The following is an 18833-nucleotide window of genomic DNA, read 5'->3' as shown; positions in this document are numbered from 1 at the left end:
CTTTTCATCTCGATGACACTGATACTTTCATTGACATCAATACTTGCTTTGAGCCAAGGACACGCTTTTGCAGGTTATCAACTAGGTTTTGCAGTTTGTACTAATTGTTTAGAGAAATGCATTAACTGTTGTGCAAATGTAAATAGTGTTGTGAGAAATACACCAAATTATTTATTTTGATAATAATAATAATAACAATAATAATAATCATCATCATCATCACGAGGAACACATTAAATAATGTGTGCTGTATTGTCTGAAAATCACTACTTTCTTTTTTTATTTGTGTTTTCCATACTGTTCCAACTTTTTCTGATTTGGGGTTGTAGATCCTGACAGACAGACAGACAGACAGACAGACAGACAGACAGACAGACAGACAGACAGACAGACAGACAGACAGATAGATAGATAGATAGATAGATAGATAGATAGATAGATAGATAGATAGATAGATAGATAGATAGATAGATAGATAGATAGATAGATAGATAGATAGATAGATAGATATAGACAATAAACAATCTGCAACTCGTAGCCAGCAGGGGGCAGCAGATAGCCCGATAGTGATCTGGTAGGTTAATGTGAGGGAACGCTGTAGTGTTGAGGGGTGCAGATTACTTGAGAAATTTGACCATGAGGACTCGACGCGTTGCATCAGACGTGCGCTGTGTTTTCTTGCTTTTCAACAGTATGGAAATAGAGAGGACGCTGGAGAGCAACTAATAGGACTATGAAGACGAGAAATCGGGAGTCAACAGAGACACTAGACAAAGGAGCGCTCCCTTTCTATAAAATCACTCCATAACGGAGCAAACAAAGCACGACAACTGTTTTGACACTTCCATTGCTGTGCGGTTATCGCCATAAAAATAAGACTGGACTGGACCCGCTCTCCGTGGATCAGTTGGGAAACAAAACTGGAGTGCTTGAAAATCCTCTGATTTACTTCTGTGAGAATGGGGTGAGTTCGCTTTCCTAGCAGCTTTTACTACAGATTTGAAAAAAACGACGACGGTTGGTTTTGAAGAACACAACTAAGTTAACCTCTTTTTGAACATTTAGAGTTAACACTTATCAGCGTGTGACAGTTGGAAATGCAGAAACTTTAGTTTGGAGCAGTATTTTTTTGGACGGCGTAAGTTTGGAAAGGGTAAACGCGAGCTCGCATTCCGGCTGTGTTTCAAAATCTACTGCGCTGTCTAACTAAACTACATTTTAGGCAGCTTTACAACCCCTTCAAAATTAGCTGAATATTGTCTAAAAATCTCACACAAAAATGCTGCACGTGACCGCAATGCTGGCAAAATGCTGTTTTTTTCTCGCTGCTTTTTGAGGCGCTTTTGATATCTGCTAGGTTTTATGGGATTAAAAAATCTTATTCAAATTATAGTGAAATATTTCAATTAGCATCTTGTTAATTGTTGTAGAATAATACATTATTCATCGACGAGCTGTTTTTGTAAAGTAAATAATACACGTGATACACTGTAAATCCTCCCTTTTACAGTTTTCATATTATTTTCACACTCGTTCAGATTAAACTCTGGAACAATATAATCTTTGTATGAAGAATAACATTGAAATTGTGCAGGTTTTGTTTTCACATCTTGAAAAAGATACAAAAAAATCTTTAAAATATGTATTTTTTTTATACAAACTAGTTGGAAAGAGGTAGGTATTCAGAAAATGCCATGGTCTGCTAATCACAAATTTTCATATGAACTGCTTTCAGTCAACAATAAATGAAAAAACAAATCACCATTCATGTCATAACTTGATCTTCTGGTGAGACAACAGTTTTCTGGTGATGATTAGTGAACTTCTTAATGATTTAGTCTACTAAACTTTGCCCCTTGTAAGTTGAGATATCAATGTCCTTACCCATGCTTCTGCATAGAAGCCATACAATGGAAACAGTTATTTTATGTGTAATATTATTTATTTATTTATTTTAATTAAACTGGTTCAAAACTGGTTAGTACTGATGTTTGATACCACAGATTGCCTTTCTGATCCGATATGGAGTAACATTTAGGCTGGTATCTGCGATCCCGATCCGATACTTTGTGCGAATACACCTTATGTGTCTAATAAATGCAAAAAAATTAGCGTATCTATGTTTTTATTTGGGAATCGAACTTAGAGTGTAAATATCTGGTATCAGAGGTATCAATATTTCACTCCAGAAAGTGCTCCAGAATTGGTCACAGCAAGTTTGCAGAATTGTTCACAGGTAGACATGGGCCGGTATAAGTTTCTTGCGGTATGATAACCTTGGATAAAAATATCACAGTTTTATGGTATACCGGTATTGTGCTTACTGCTCTAAAATAAGTTATTTTTAAATGTCTGGGTAAAAAAGCGACAAGTTTTTCCCCATTGAACACAATATGCTTTATTTTTGGAAACATACAGAAACAGTAGACATGTCAGGCTAAATAATTCAAATAAATCATTGACTTCTGTTTTCTTTGTTAGTTTAAACAAACATAAAAAACCCTTACATATAGTTTAGGAATGGTATACCAGAAAATTTTGACCTTTCCAAACCGCGGTAAAATCTTGAAACCGGTCATCGTCCCATGCCTAGTCACAGGTTTCAAATTTATTTGAATTGAGGAGTATGTCATTATCTATTTGTATGTAGCTAATAATAATAATAATAATATAAGAAATTACATTAAATATGTTCAGTATTTGTTTGTCTTGCAGTAACTTGTTTAGCAGTATTAAATTGTTGGTCTTGATGTATGTGATTAAACTGAAAATTGGGATAACTGAGAAAACAAAATCAGGTGTTTGAATAGGGCTGGGCCGATAAACAATATTAAATCAAATCGCAATAAAATATATGTCAATAACATTGATAAGCTCTGGACTTTTTTACTCTATATTGATCACACAGCTGAAATGTGCAACAATTGTAATCTAAAAGTGTGAAAATGTTATGCCATTTAATGGACCATATAGTTTTTGTGGCTTAAGTCATTGTTGGTTTCTCTTTTAAATCTAGAAGCATTAACAACTTATATCGAAATATATATTGTTATCATTCAATATGGAAAAAAAATCATGAAGATTATTTTTGCCATATCTCCTAGCCCGATGTTTGTTTGAATATTTTTCCTAACACCTTGTAGAAAATGTCTTGCATCGTGGTCTTGTCTGACATCATAATGCACTTAGATAAATATCTAAAAGGACTGAGTGAAAAATCAAAATGAAATCGTAAACAAAAATCTGCAGTTTTCAGGCAATTACAGTTCTATGATCAGTAGTAAATCCCTGAATGAATCTCGTTCTTGCAAAGAAACTCAAAATGTGCAGAAAAGAAGAAACACAGGAAATCCCTATAGAATTGCTGAATTATTAACAAGATTTACTGCTTTCATTGATTGTGCGACTAATAAATATGCAACTGCTGAATCATCAAAAAAATATTATTTCAAGCCCTCAAAGTGAGAATAGAGTAAAAACAAGTTAATGTGTTTTTTTTCAGATGTTTTTTCACTGAACTAACTCTGAAATTTGGACTTTACTAGAACTTCTATGTTAAGCGGCTTTGACACAATCTACATTGTAAAAGAGCTATATAAATAAAATTGAATTGAATTGAATTGAATAGCAACACAGATTCATAGTTTACTGAGAAGCTACCCAAGCAGCAGTCATTATCACAGAAGTTTTGTCTTGATTTCATTATTGGGGGGGGATTTTAAAGGGTCTGCAATTATGAACACAATTTTGTGTTGCCTGTTAAGCGGTTCGCACACCGGATGCCCCGCTCAGTGCTGTGAATCGCGCACATGACAGTTGGAAGTATCACACACCAGATGTGCACATTTGCATGTTATTTAAAGGGCACCTAGGTTAGCCCTTTTTTCAGATTTAATTTAAGTGTTTTGCGTCTCCAGAATGTGTCTGTAAAGTTTCAGCTCAAAACACCCATCAGATTTTTCATTATACCTTTTGCAGGATTCTATTTTAGACATTTTTGACCTGGGGCTGTTTTGTCGTACTGCGCCTTTAAGGCTAGTCCTCTCCGCCCACCTTTACTACATGCCTTTCTGCGTGCCTTAATCTCCTCCCTTGGCTGCGTCAGACAATAGACAGACTTAAAGGAAGCAGATCTCACGTAGCGTTTGTGAGAAATACTACAGTAAGAACTTTACCAATGAGTATTTGTTAGGCAGTTTGCATCGATGAGTCACACAAAGTTCATGCGCGCACACACAGACAGACAGAGCTCGTTTAGCTTTGCACTCTTTTTGCACGCAAATGTGTCAGGATACAGTTTAATATCCACTGTATGGATATCTGTTATGTTAATGTACAAAATAAACCTAATTTAACGTCCACAAACCGAGATTGAAGTGTCTCCCTTTATAATTGTTCTGACACGCGGCTGTGCTGATGAAGTAAAGCTGAAGTAAATCGCTGTAATTCATTACACACGTGCACTGTTTTAAAACATTTTAAACATGTGAAATTCACTCTTAATCACATTTGATGATGATTGATGATTCTAGCGAACTGAACAGGCCTTTTATTCCCGGTTGCTTTGCACACGTCTGGTCTTCTTGATATGATTATACACATGACTACTGGGTCATGTTAATACGCGCAGCTGTCAAATCAATTCGGTGGGTGGGGGGACCGCACTCCTAGGTAAAGTTGCGGTCGGTCTGAAAACCGTTCCAATTGGTCCACCGTTTTTATGTTGCTAAATTGAAAAAAAAGGACTGGGTGTGTTTATATCACCCCAATATGACGGTCTATACACCATACCAGCAGATATGTCTGTTCAAACAGCTTGAAAAGTAGATTTTTCACCATAGGTGTCCTTTAAAACAAAACTATTAAGATGGCACACTGTGGTAGAAATATGAACAGTATGCTGAGTTGTAGCTGGGTGTTGCGGACATCCACCGAGTTGTGGCGCCAATGTGCATACCTTGATAGAAATCTATGTTTAGAATTCTAAAATGCATGGCACTGCGTGGTGCGGCGCGTCTCCGAGCGGTATATACAGTAAGCGACCATCTTTATTGAACTTACAACCTGAGTTGGGTGTAACGGTTCCACCGCAACGAATAACTGTGTACTAATTACATTTTTGGGGAATGCAGTAATGTAATGAATTACATTTTAAATTTGTGTAATTTGATTACAGTTGCTAAAGTCAATGTAATTGCGGTACTTACATTAAAAACATGTTTTCAGAAAAAAAATGCTTCTTTTAAATATTATTTTCTAAATTGGCTGAATTGAATTTTCATGCACGTTCGGGAGTGAATATACACATTTTGGATAACTAGTAATTTGACAAACTCAGAACACCCAAACACTGCAGTGCTATTGCATACTCTGGATGTCAATGGTTGCTAGTATCCACTTTTCTTCATGTCTTTTGTTCAATAAAAAAAGACAAACAGGTTTGCAACAAATGAATAATGAGATGAATAATAGGCTGTGATCAACCTATTTTACTGCTTTTCAGTGGTTATTAAATTATTATTGTTAAGTTTATTTTGTATTTTTATAGGTACATTTTATGTTTTAAAAGTAACTTTAAAGTAATTAGTAATCTAATTACTTTTTACATGAAGTAATTAGTAATGTAATCAGATTACAATTTTCCAGTAGTAGTCAGTAATTTGTAATCTTACTTTTTTAAAGTAATTTACCCAACACTGACTACGACTATGTGTAGCAAATTATGCTCCATCTGAAAGCACCCGCTGGATGTTTACTGTACTACTGATGACATATACGGATTTACTGACAAAATGTGCATGAATATTGCCTTTGATTAATCGCCCAGCCCTGGATGCTACGCATAAAGAGCTCATCGGTCACCCCATGAAATCATCACATTCACAACATATTCGTTTCACATCAGTAAACTGTTTACACATGTCTGTTTGAAGTTGCATGGCAGGCTGGCTTTATTGACACTGATTCACATCCTCCTCTTCTGAGCCAATGAGAAAAACTAACAGAGATTGGCTGTTCTGAGATAGGCTCGAATGGCACTCTGTAAATACATTTGGCGCTATTGGAGATTTCCTGGTAATTGGGTCAGAGGATCGTGTAAATCAGATGTGAAATTTCAGAACAGCGTGCTATCGCCCAGCTGGTGACTTCTTAAAGGAAAAATAAACTGGTCTCTGTTCCATCCTGCTTATTATGTGTATAATTTCCGAATTTGATCAGGGCTTTTATCTTTGAAGAATAAAAAGATGCTATATGGGTTCTTGGGAACAATCCAGGGGGGGTCAGTCTCTGAATGAAAATCTTGGCTGGTGTTTGAAATGTAGAAGAGACCTTTTTTTATATACCACACTGTGTAGCCGAAGTGCTTGATAAACCGTCTTTCCTGGAGCACCTGCACCACCTTTACCGGAGCTGTTCTGTCCTAGATGTCCTTTCCAGAATGCCAGAGTGATTAAGCATTACCAAAATGTCTCTTTGGCCTCTGGAGCTTTAATTCCGGAAAGATTGATGGACCCAGAGTTTGCTGTGGAGCTACAACACAGATGACACAGGTGTGACCTTCAGGATTGTGTGAACAGGGCTGATGTGCCAGAGGAAAGCCTAATGCGAATCTGATCTCTTCACTGGACTGATAGCTAAAATTCAGTGTGAGATTACCTGCTGAATGCCGATTGGCCGCTAACCTCAGACCATAACTTCCTTGCTGACAGGAAGACATCATAACAACATAGTATTTCTTCTCAGACAAATACGAAGGAAGATATTTTGAGAAATACCACATTTACATGTACGCCTTTTTGTCTTTCTGATTAAAATCATTCTGGTTGAAATATTTAGAGGGATGTTTACATGAGATGTATTCCAATATGGTGTTTTATGACCCGTTTCCACTTAGTGGTACGGTACTGGTCGGTACGTTTTTATGCCCGTTTCCAGTGTCAAAAGGTTCGCTTTTTGGTACTGTACCGCACCATTTTTTGGGTACCCTACCCTTTCCAATGGATACCTAGCACAACAAAAGGGTACCAAAAGGTTTACAGAGAAACGTGCAGGCCAAGAGAATGAAAACAAAGAAAGTGTTTTTAAATACACAGCTGATATATATATATATATACATACATACACACATATACATACACACATATACATACACACATATACATACACACATATACATATACATATATGATAATTCATAATTCTGAAGTTGAATTATTATGTTTGAGACATGCGCTTGTCATTTGTCATTGACAACATTATTAGACAATTTTTTTTACTGGTAAAATTAGACATTTGTCATTATCAGATTCCCTCCTGCATATATTCAACATTATATAGGCTAGAGTAGTTTTACTGACCCAGTAAACATTTATTCTAATGCACAACTTTGAAAGAAAAAACATATCTAATGCTTGTCGTAATCATAACTCTAAAATGTGATATGTGAGCCGGTTTCACTATCACTGTCGAGTGTGCTGCTGTCACTGAAAAAAAAAAACATACATGCAAATCATACTTCCCACGCGGCTCCCAAACGATTACCCTTTACAACAAACTGAACGTTATTTACAACTTTATGATCTGTTATTTACAGCCTATGCGGGTTCTGTTCAGTAAAGTAGACAGTCACGGGCACGTGTGCATCCTCTCGGTAGTAAACAAACAGTGCGTCAGCTATGTGTGATTTCACGGCAGCGAAAACATCATTACATTAAGACAGAAATGACATTATGGGGTGAATTACACCTTATAAATACAGTATGTGACACTGTCAAGACCATTTGGAAGAGTACATGTTGCAGAGCAATGTATATAAAAAAATGTGGAGACTTGTGCGACCGCCTTTATGCTTCTCTCCTGACCTTAAATATATAATAATCGTAGAAAAGCTGAATTAAGGTTGTGTGTAGGGTCGAATCGAGCAGCCCTACATATAATAACAAGCCATGACGACCCAAGCTCAAACAAACCTTTTCGCCATCTTGATAAACAGCCACAAAGCCAAGAAGAAAAGCAGAATCTTGTCATGTGTCCTGTTGTTGTTTATGAGGCCATCTAAAAGTATGAGTGGTTTCACTTTCTAGAAAACTTGCTTGCGCTTACCTTGCACCTATATTTGAAATAACGAACTTGAGCTCATAATGACAACGTGCGTGTGATTATTGAAGTGCTTCTGACATCCGATCCTTTCAGAAACAACAAACAAACGTGAGAGTGTACACTCTCAGAAATAAAGGTACACGAGCTGTCACTGGGGTGGTACCTTTTCAAAAGGTACAAATTTGTACCTAAAAGGTCCATATTAATCCCTCAAGGGTACATATTAGTTCCAAAAAAGTACAAAATTGTTTCTCTTAATTTTTTGGTACTATTATATACTTTTGAGGCACCAATAATATGTACCTTTTAAGTACAAACGTGTACCTTTTGAAAAGGTACCACCCCAGTGACAGCTCGCGTACATTTATTTCTTAGAGTGTAGTGTGAAAAAACAAAGGAAAAAATGATTCTTTCTAGGACTGGGCGATAAAATTGGTATCTATATTTATTGACCAAACACCATTGTCAATATCGATTAAAAAAAAAAAAATTCGCTATGAAGCGCGCGCCTTGAAAACAGTGGCAATAAGCTTAGGATGTAAGTTTGTCATTTCCATTGAAGGCACGCGACCTGTGGAGTGATGCACACATGTTGTGCAAGCAGCGCGCATTTGAACCGCGTGCATTTTCCACTCGCACCTAGTTGAAAACATCTGAACTTTTCCGAATGCTGCAAGTGCACCACAATTCATATAAGTTGAACTAACCTTTTTGCTTAACACTTTGTATGAAATACAAACATTTCAGTAACAGCAGACTAATTACCTCAGACAAACACAGCGCACCCAAACACTGCAGAGGTTTTTACTTTTCTTCATGCTGCAGCAATGATTTGTCCGTATGTCATCCTCTAAGAAAATGGTTGATGGTCACCTAGTTACGAGAGACACCACTTTATGCTTGTCACTTCAGGTCAGAATAACAACACATGCGAAAATGAGTGCCGTATAGCAGAAGTGAGGAGACTGTAAATAAAAAAAGCATGTAAGGATGTTGCCAGAGTGGCTTTTTGGTTTCTTTTCTTGTGCATCCCAGCCACTAGCACCCAATCTGAAAGATTGGTTTACTGTATCATTATTATTCACACCTTAAAGTTTGCTTTGATTGTTTAGGCCCAATCCCAATTCTATTTTTGTACCTCTACCCCTTCGCCTTGGCCCTTACAACCGAGGGTTAAGGGAAAGGGCATCAAAATTTACCCCTAAGAATTGGGTATTCCAGTGTCATTGAGTGACAGAATGTTGTGGGGCTGCTGTACAGGAGTTATTAATAGGGATTATAGATCGCAAAATTTAGCTTTTTTTTTCTTTTTTTTTTAAGCATGATGGTAAAACATGAACGTGGTTATATATATATTCAAACATGTGTTTGTTTGTCGTAAAAAAATTCGTAATAATGACAAAAAATACTAATTTGTGGATCTCCTTACTTCTGGTTTCAGCAATACCGTTGTGGCTGGAGTATTCTGGGAAATTTTCTTACCCCTTAGTTTCGAGTGTCGTCCTGAAAAATCTTTGTTCGAAGGGTTATTCACCCCTTCCCCTTAGCCCTATGCTTTCAAGCTAAAAAGAATTGGGACACCCCTACCCCTTGGCGTGCATGTGCAAAACGAGGGGTAGGGGTAAGGGGAAAGGGCTAAGGGGTAGAATTGGAATTGGGCCTTAGTATACGCTTTACCATTGCACACACTTTGTAACGTTTTATTTATCAAGTATGAGTCTCTTTAACACTTAACACTTGTACACCATGTTAATTTTTTTATAAAGAGATCAGCCATTTTGTATTTGACTATTAAAAGTATTTGCCTTAGTAATGTAGATGAATTAAAATAAAATGGTTAAATAAATAAAAATGTGCTGGTGAGTAAAGATTAAAGGTTTGTACTGACTGGATATGTTTTGTATATAAATGTGTAAATGTTTTATTTGAATTTTTTTATATAATCGTAGACGTTACAGCAGGCTATTTCACAATATCATTGATCTGCTGCTATAGTCAAATCCTGTTCCATAGAAAGGTCAGTAATAATGAATTATTATTACATAAGTATTTATGTATATAAGGCATTTGTTTAGTAAGATGTGCTTTTCATACGATGTGAACTTCAATTGAGAATGACGTTGACGACAACTTTCTGTTGAACACCAAGTCTACCAAAAGTGTACCATTATTACCATTTGGCCGTGGAGACACAAGCCTGATAAAGGAGACCCATACCGTACCACTCAATGGAAATGAGGCATAAGTGCACCACTTTTATTTGGAATGCACACCAGTGGGTCCTGTTTCCTGCTTTTCTTTCTGTCAACTTGAGTACAGTTCCGTTATTTCTTATGTGCGCTGTTTTTATTGTAAAGTGTTGCAGTGAGGCCCAATCCCAATTCTACCCCTTAACGCTTTCCTTTACCCCACCCCTCGTTTTGTGCGTTCCTGTGAAGGGGTAGGGGTGTCCCAATTTTCTTTAGCTTGAAGGCGTAGGGATAAGGGGAAGGGGTGAATAGCCCTTCGAACTAAGATTTTTCAGGACCACACTCGAAACCAAGGGGTGAGAAAATTTCCCAGAATACACCAGCCACAACGGCAGGATTGTTACACCCAGAAGTAAGGAGATCCACAAATGAGTATTTTTTTTGTCATTATTACGAATTTTTACAACTAACAAACATATGTTTTAATATATTCATAACCACGTACGTGTTTTACAGTCATGCTTTAAAAAATAAAAACCGCTACATAGCAGTCCCACAACATTCTAACACTTTTTGTATTGGTACAAAAATAGAATTGGGATTGGGATCTGTTTCAGGAATCCTACTGCCGGAAGGTAACATAGGCTATATTGAAAGGCCATTTATGGGAAGTTTTGGGTGGCTGCACGAGCATCTTAATACCCCTCCCTTAAAAAAGCGGTGTGTGGATGAAATGTATAGTAAGGGCTTGTGGTGTGGGTTGCATTGCTGGATTTTGAATGACCTGCATTGGACACTAAACTTTCGCATGAGTGGCCGCTCGCTGGTTATGTTCATGTTTGTATTGACTCTCTGGTAAAACGATGTTTTAATATTGCTATTATAGATTTGTTTAAAATTACTGCATCGCATGATCAGCAAGTCATCACTGCATTAGTGTTTCTAAATCCAATTAAACATGGCTTCATCTGGCTACCACTTTTCACTTTATAAACATCCTGATTTGCAACCAAAAAGTCTTCAAAATGAATAAATCTATCTGGACATCATTAACCTACAAAATATTTGTTGGTTATTGAGTTTTAAAGCCCAATAGGCAATTATAAAAGAGATGTGTTGTTGTGTGAGCAAGAGAAAAGCAGGCAAGAATTCATTGCGGCTCACTGTATTGCATGTATTTGTGTGACCTATATATATTCATGTTTATAATATTTACAAACAGCTGTGTACGCACTATTTCAGGCTATGCAGAATACCTTGTTTTGGCAAATCGTGAAATAGAAATACAGTAATTGGTTTAAACCACTCTTAAACCAGTTACAATTTAATTCGGTCTGATCATTTTTATTCCAATTGAGGTGTTTATACAGTATGAAACATTTTCATTTGGATTGGTGGTTTAAACTAAATAAAGTGCTCCATGTAAACACCTAGGCTGCATCTGAAACCGCCTACTGCTTAGTAGGTACTGCATTTAAATTTAAATGTACTACTTGACCGTTAGAAAAGTACATTTGTACAGTATGAATGTGAGCATGAATGGAACTCAGATGTACTACAGCCGCCGTTTTGTTAAGTTCACGTGACCTACTCTCGTGACTTGCGTCGCTTCACTCCTATTCATGAATTCTCTCATGGGCCATCATAGGATAGCGCAGCGCGCATCAGACGCACACTTCAGAATCTGAGCGGAAGTAGTAGGTCATCGGGGGAACTTCTCGCATGAAAAAAATAAATTAGTTAATTAAAAAAAAAATACATAAAAATACATAAAAAGAAAATTAAATAAAAAATAAAATTATTTATATATATATATATATATATATATATATATATATATATATATATATATATATATATATATATATATATATATATATATATATATATATATAACATAGTCACCAATGAATCTAATAAATCTTTAAAAGGCCGTTGAAAACATTGGTGAATTGTAGCTCTGACATGGACATGAAGGTTACAAATTACTGAAAAAAAAAAGCTGTGGGTTAAGTATATTGATCGCAAGTGCTCAGTTTGTGATTATATCTCAGTTTTGCTCTGTTGTTATGTAATACAAATATTCGTAGCTTGAAACAGATGGAAAAATGACTGGATTGTGCTGCTTTTACGACCCCTCACACAGCTTGATCCATGATAGCATTTCTCCCCTTGGGTTTTAGGTTTTGGAAAGGGAAAAAAATTCCACTCCCCATCAAAACTTCTAGGATACTGGTTATCTGATTTGCATAATCCATATGCACAATGCTTTGGCTTGTTTCCCTCACTCGAAAGCCTCCTTCGCGTAGCTACGGTTGTTAAGCCATGATTGGTGTGTGACGGTTTTTGCGTGTGGCCTATCGAAAGGTCAATTGGGCAGTACAGTAATGCATTGTACCTCAGCGATTTGCCAGAAAATGTACAATTCTAGTTTAGTTTTTATCATAGTGCTATTGTTTCATTTTTGTGAATTTTGTTCATTTTATGCTGATCTTACCTACAAAATATCAATCAAAGGAAAAAACATAAATTCTTTACGCTGTAAAACCCAACAGTCAACTTTATCGAATGAATTGACTGTAGTTAACTCAATTTACTGAAAGTTGTTTCTACTCATTTGAAAAGTTTTGAACTCTGTGTTGAAGGTAATGAGTTAATTAAATACCTCATTTTTTTCAACTTAATGGAGTAAGTTCACAGTACTCATATAGATTAGTTTTTTTAACTCAAATGGTTTGTAGCAATCGGTTTCCTCAAACGGTTTGAGTTGCCTTATTGGGTTTTACATTACTCAGTTGGTTTGAGTTCTCTGCATTAATTGGGTTTTGCTGTGCTTAAATTGCTTGGTTTACTCTAATGGATTAAGTTCACAGTACTCATTAGTAGGGTTGTTGCGATACTATTAATTCATCTTGTGATTCTATACCAGCTAAAGTATTGCGATACCAAGTAGTATTGTGATACTGTAATTGATAACTCAAATTGTAAAGAAAATTGTCAGAAATACTATATTTTCATGTTATAATAGGTCTTGAATTTAATTCGTAATTCCCTTATTATTAAAAAAAAAGTATTATTTGCACATCACTTCACCTAAAATGTATTCATTTTTTAATTTATTTTGTAGGTAACTGACCAACAAAAAATAAATAAAGATACAAATTATACCAAATAAAAATTTGTTAGAAAAAAGCATTTTTCCAATATAATTAGGTTATATGAAGTGGTCAAAAATTTGTATGTTTCCCGTTGCTATTTTGGGTTTTTCATCTATTGTTTTAATAATATAAAATTTCAGTTTGTGAGTCGTTCTTTTTAAGAGATTGTTGCAATTGTTGTAGTTCCTAAATCATATTGAGAGGAACAAAAATAAACTCATTCAATGTGCGTTTGAAACGTCAGAAAACTTGCAACCTTAAAGGGCTCCACAGACTATAAAATTAAAATGGTCTGTTGTTGCACAAACATGTGAGCATTTTAGTCACTTTTTCACATCCAACATGATCTAATGTAGATAGACATTAAATGACGATACTACCGTTTACAAACTACAGTGGCACCACCAGTATTTTGAAGCCTATCGCGATACTAGTACCGGCAAACCGCGCAACACTACTCATTAGGATTAGTTTTTGAGCTTAAATGGTTTGTTGCAATCAATTTCCTCAAATGGTTTGAGTTAATGTAACTTTTTGGGTTTTAGATTGTACAAATAGAGTTACTAAAGTTATGTTAGGAAGTTATGTTCAAATCACAATATAAATCACATTTTTGTCCAATATCATGCAGCCCTATTGATCATTTAAAGGAATTGCAGGTCATCAATTATTGGATGGTTTAATATAACTTAAAGATGTCTGTTATTTCATATTATATTAGGCATGCTGTGCATCATTACTGCTGTGCATTACTTCACAGGAAAAATCCTGTAATATGAATTTATGAAAGTTACAAAAAAATCTGAATTTCATCTTTAGAAATTAGTAGTTACCGAGTAATGTGTTTTCTTTTTAAGACCAGTTAGTATGAAACAGCTTGTTGAAATGGAGAAAATAATGTTTTTATTTGCGTATCAGTTGAGCAAAGTAGTGTTAATGCATCTGATGTCTTTCATTATTCTTATAGGGATAGTTAGTACAAAACCGAAAATTTACTCGCCCCTCAGTACATTGAATATAGTGTGACTTTCTTTAGTAGAACATTAAAAAAGATTTTTTTGGTCCTTGTTATAACCCAAGACAATAGTCACAAATTTTTGAGATTTAAAATCTCCACAGCATGGGAAAACAGTTCTGTGTGTGTGTGCGCAAGTCATATTGGGCTTGATGACATATGCTTGAGCGACTGTGGGTTAGCATTGACTTGCGTTTTATAAATCACCAAAGACCACAGATTTAGCTGAACAAATAAAAACAAATTTGTAATATTCTACAAAAAAAGACCTACATCTTTAACAGCTTGAGAGTAGTGTGTCACAAACTTGGAATTCAATACCAATCAGTACTGTAATTTTTAAAAAACGTCCCTTTCCTGCTAACATTTGAGCGCGTTCTAAAACAGCGCTGATTTGTTATTGTGTTCACATGCTCAAAAGAAAAGACTGTGAGTAGCTACGTTTCCATACATTTTGGATATGCGCATAAAAAGACGGTTGATTGAAACGCCATAATGCTTATAAATAAATAAAAAATGTTAATTAAAAAATGTAAAAAAAAATTACGATTAAAAAAAAAATTTACCAAACAAATTTAAGTTTGTGCATTAAAAAAGGTCATGTGATTTTGTGATAAGAGATCATGTGATGATAAAATGTGTGCGAATGGACAAACCAGCAGGCTGAGCACACTGTAGAACATCTGAAATGTTGTTTTGGTCCTTCTAAAACGCTTTAACTATTTCAGTATTAGTGTTATTATATTTTTAATGATCTCCAGAATCAAGAGAGTCTGCGCCGCATCTTCTGCCTTTAAATGCCACTGAGCGTTCACTGTGTGTCAGGATTGCCTTCTGAGGCGCAAGTCATTTATTAAACATAGAAAAAATTCACACAGCTTCTCCTACCACAGCAAATTCTGTTTTTAATGTTGATATTTGGTGCCAGATTAGATTAGATTAGATTCAACTTTATTGTCATTACACATGTGCAAGTACAAGGCAACGAAATGCAGTTTAGGTCTAACCAGCAGTGCAATAGCAGCAAGTGCAGCATACAGGTATAAGTTATAAAGTGCAGTTATAGAAAAACTATGGTGATATTTACGGTGGATGGATGTACTATGAACATTATATACAGGTGTAATAGCTATGAACAGATTTACAATAAATGAATATATGTACAGGATGCTATTAGTACTCAGAAGTGTGCAGGTAGATAAACATAATTACACATGTATATGTACAGTGGGTGTGTACATAATTAGAAATGTCCATGTGCAGTGGATATGTACAGCTCAAATAAATGAATCAGTGCAATATAGTGCAATGAATATGTGCAAATTTTAAATGTGCTAATGTTAAATAGTGCAGTGATTGTGAGGAGTTTAATTTAGAGGAGTGTGGGGGGTGTATTGGGGGGGCAAAAGAGTCAGTGAGGGGCAGAGTTCAAAGGGAGACAGCTCTGGGGAAAAAGCTGTTCCTCAGTCTGCTGGTTTTTGTCCGGAGGAGCCTGAAGCGCCTGCTGGAAGGCAGGAGAGAAAACAGTCTGTGAGCAAGGTTAGAGGTGTCCTTAAGAATACTGCGTGCTCGGCACAGACAGCGTTTCTTCTGGATGTCCTCTAAAGCTGGCAGTGTGGTCCCTATGTGTTGGGCAGTTTTCACCACCCGCTGCAGTGCCTTACGCTCAGCAACCAGGAATCCAGGAAGCAATCAGGAATAATCAGGAAGTGACGATTTTGTTTGCTTTGACTCATTGGATGGAAACGCTGCTTCATTCTCACGTCTTTATACGATATCCCAGTTTTTTCGCATGAAGTTAATTCGCGTTTTTAGATTGAAACCTAACTGTTGACTGAAGGTCATCAGTTCACTGAACTCACCGCTATTTAATGAAGGGATACTGGAGCATTTTAAAGCTACAAAGATCAGTCAATTCATCAGTGGATCACTTGCGTAAGCTTATAAACAGACCAGCTGTTCTTCGGGAAATGGACGTTTTTAAAATTTCAGTACTAATTGGAATTGAATTCCAGTATCGTGACAACACTACCTGAGAATGAACTTTCTCTTTAAATTTTAGGCATGTAGGGAAAACCCTATGTAGTGTTTATTTCTCCCATATTTTCAAGGTTGGTATGTAATGCAACCAGAATTGCTAAATATGTATTAAACTGATAGACCTACCATTGTGAAAATAAAATATTAGTGCTGCCATTTTTCTAAAAAAATTTTTACCATTCTGTAATTTGCCTCAAAATCTCAGGTAAAAATTGTCATTTTGCTGCCTCTACAAAACTGGTTAACTTTTAAAGCCAATTTATACTCGAAACCATGTGGCATATGCAGTGTCAGCTTCACATTGTGGTGTACTCTTTGCCAAAACCTGATGTGCACTTTACAAAAAATTACTACGCAAGGTCTGTGATTGGTTGGCCTGGTAACGAGTGTGGGTGGGACTGAGAGCTGTGGGAGTGGAGTGAGGCCGGTGGCCAAAGTCTTCAAAGGAATAGTTCAGCCAGAAATGAAAATGTACTCACTATTTACTCACCCTCAAGTGGTTTGACTTTTATGAGTTTGTTTCTTCTTTTGATCACAAGAGAAGATATTTTGAGCAAAGCTGATAACCTGCAACCACTGACTTCCATAGTAGGAAAAACAAATACTATGGAAGTCAGTGTTTACAGGTTTAATACAAAATATTTTCTTTTGTGTTCAACGGATGAAAGAAACTCATACAGGTTTGAATCAAGAAAAGAGTTAGTACATCATGACAGAATATTCATTTTTGGTTGAACTATCTCTTTAACAAGTCTCAAGGTCCATACTTCAGCCTCCACATCAAAATTCCTGAAAGTAAAATAGGTCGAGGTGCTCCAGGATTGGCCAGCCCAGTCACCAGAAATGAACATTATTGAGCATGTCTAGGGTAAGATGGAGGAGGCATTGAAGATGATTCCAAAGAATCTTGATGAACTCTGGGAGTCCGGCAAGAACGCTTTCTTTGCCATTGCAGATAACTTTATTAATAAGTGCGAGAGATCTGCAGAGTGGATGGCAACATCAACAGCCTGATGTATCAAGACATTTGTGCCGCTCATTACATTACAAACTACAGGAGAGGGCAAATTCTTCAGCAGGATAGCGCTCCTTCTCATACTTCAGCTCCCACATCAAAGTTCCTGAAAGCAAAGAAGGTCAAGGTGCTCCAGGATTGGCCAGCATAGTCACCAGATATGAACATTATTGAGCATATCTGGGGTAAGATATAGGAGGAGGCTTTAAAGATGATTGCAAAGAATCTTGGTGAATCCTGGGAGTCCTGCAAGAACGCTTTCTTTGCCTTTGCAGATTACTTTTTTAATAAGTTATTAGAGTCATTGCAGAGATGTATGGATGCAGTCGTCTAAGCTCATGGGAGTCATACACAATATTTATTCTTTTTCTCTGCACCAAGACTTTATATTCTATACTGTACATTATTTTTGTTAAGTGACAAGACTTTTGTCTAAGCAAAGTCAGACCTTACTGTCTAATTAAATAATTAAAAATCAAGGCATGATCATATTTTATTTAGGTAAAATAAGCATAATCTACAGGCCTTTGCCTTTCATATAAGCCACTTCTGAAACCAAATGATCAACTAGAAGTCAACTTATTATATGGGCAAAAAGACTTTTGTCAGGTAGTGTAGTAATATACAGTTGAAGTCAAAAAAGTAATAATTCTCACTTTAACTACATTCCTTTAATTTTTTTTTTCATTTGTGTATTAATTATTTTTAAATGAAAGAAACGATAAAAATAGACCTGTGGTTGAGTTGACAAACATTGACCCATCTATGATTATCAGGGCATCCATAATCATCTTGTGTTGATTTGGGGCTGAGAGGATGTGGCTCAGTGTCAGACAGTTCAGGCAAGATCTTTCTCAGCCTGTTAGCACAGCTGTGCCCCTTCATAATCAAGTCTGCCTCTTATGTCCCACACTTGACCTTGCATTAGACTCTTCGTCTCCCTCCCATCACAAACATTACTGTTTCTCAGATCACACATCTGATATGACATCACCCACATTAGCCTGGGAATAATGACATTCTGATAAAGAATTAAATAAAGCAGAGTTTGTTATGAACATTTCTTTTTCCTTGAAGGGAACAGCCACTATTCAGCGTGAAGGCGCACGTCTTCCAGATTGACCCGGCCACTAAACGAAATTGGATTCCGGCCAGCAAACATGCCGTCACCGTCTCCTTCTTCTTTGATGCCGGCAGGAGTGTGTATCGCATTATCAGCGTAGGAGGCACTAAGGTGAGCAACACAAAATTTACAAAACTTTAAAATGGTCAATGGTCTCAAACTCAATTCCTGGAGGGCCGCAGCTCTGCATAGT

The 18833-nt window shown here is 36.4% G+C and overlaps 1 protein-coding gene across 1 annotated transcript in view; it reads left to right on the top strand.

Moving 5' to 3' along the window:
* Nucleotides 1–578: 578 nt before the first annotated feature.
* Nucleotides 579–18833, top strand: part of homer3b (homer scaffold protein 3b) — a 79377-nt gene continuing 61122 nt past the window's right edge. The window contains exons 1-2 of the mRNA XM_056468079.1: nucleotides 579–964; nucleotides 18595–18751. Coding sequence (XP_056324054.1) covers nucleotides 960–964; nucleotides 18595–18751 — 162 coding nt within the window. The 5' untranslated portion in view covers nucleotides 579–959. The remainder of the gene's footprint in view (nucleotides 965–18594; nucleotides 18752–18833) is intronic.

This window comes from Danio aesculapii, chromosome 11 (genome assembly GCF_903798145.1).
Source record: "Danio aesculapii chromosome 11, fDanAes4.1, whole genome shotgun sequence".
In the NCBI taxonomy this organism is placed as follows: Eukaryota; Metazoa; Chordata; class Actinopteri; order Cypriniformes; family Danionidae; genus Danio; species Danio aesculapii.
The sequence above is the reverse complement of the archived record's forward strand: the minus strand, read 5'-3'. Positions and strand labels throughout refer to the sequence as shown.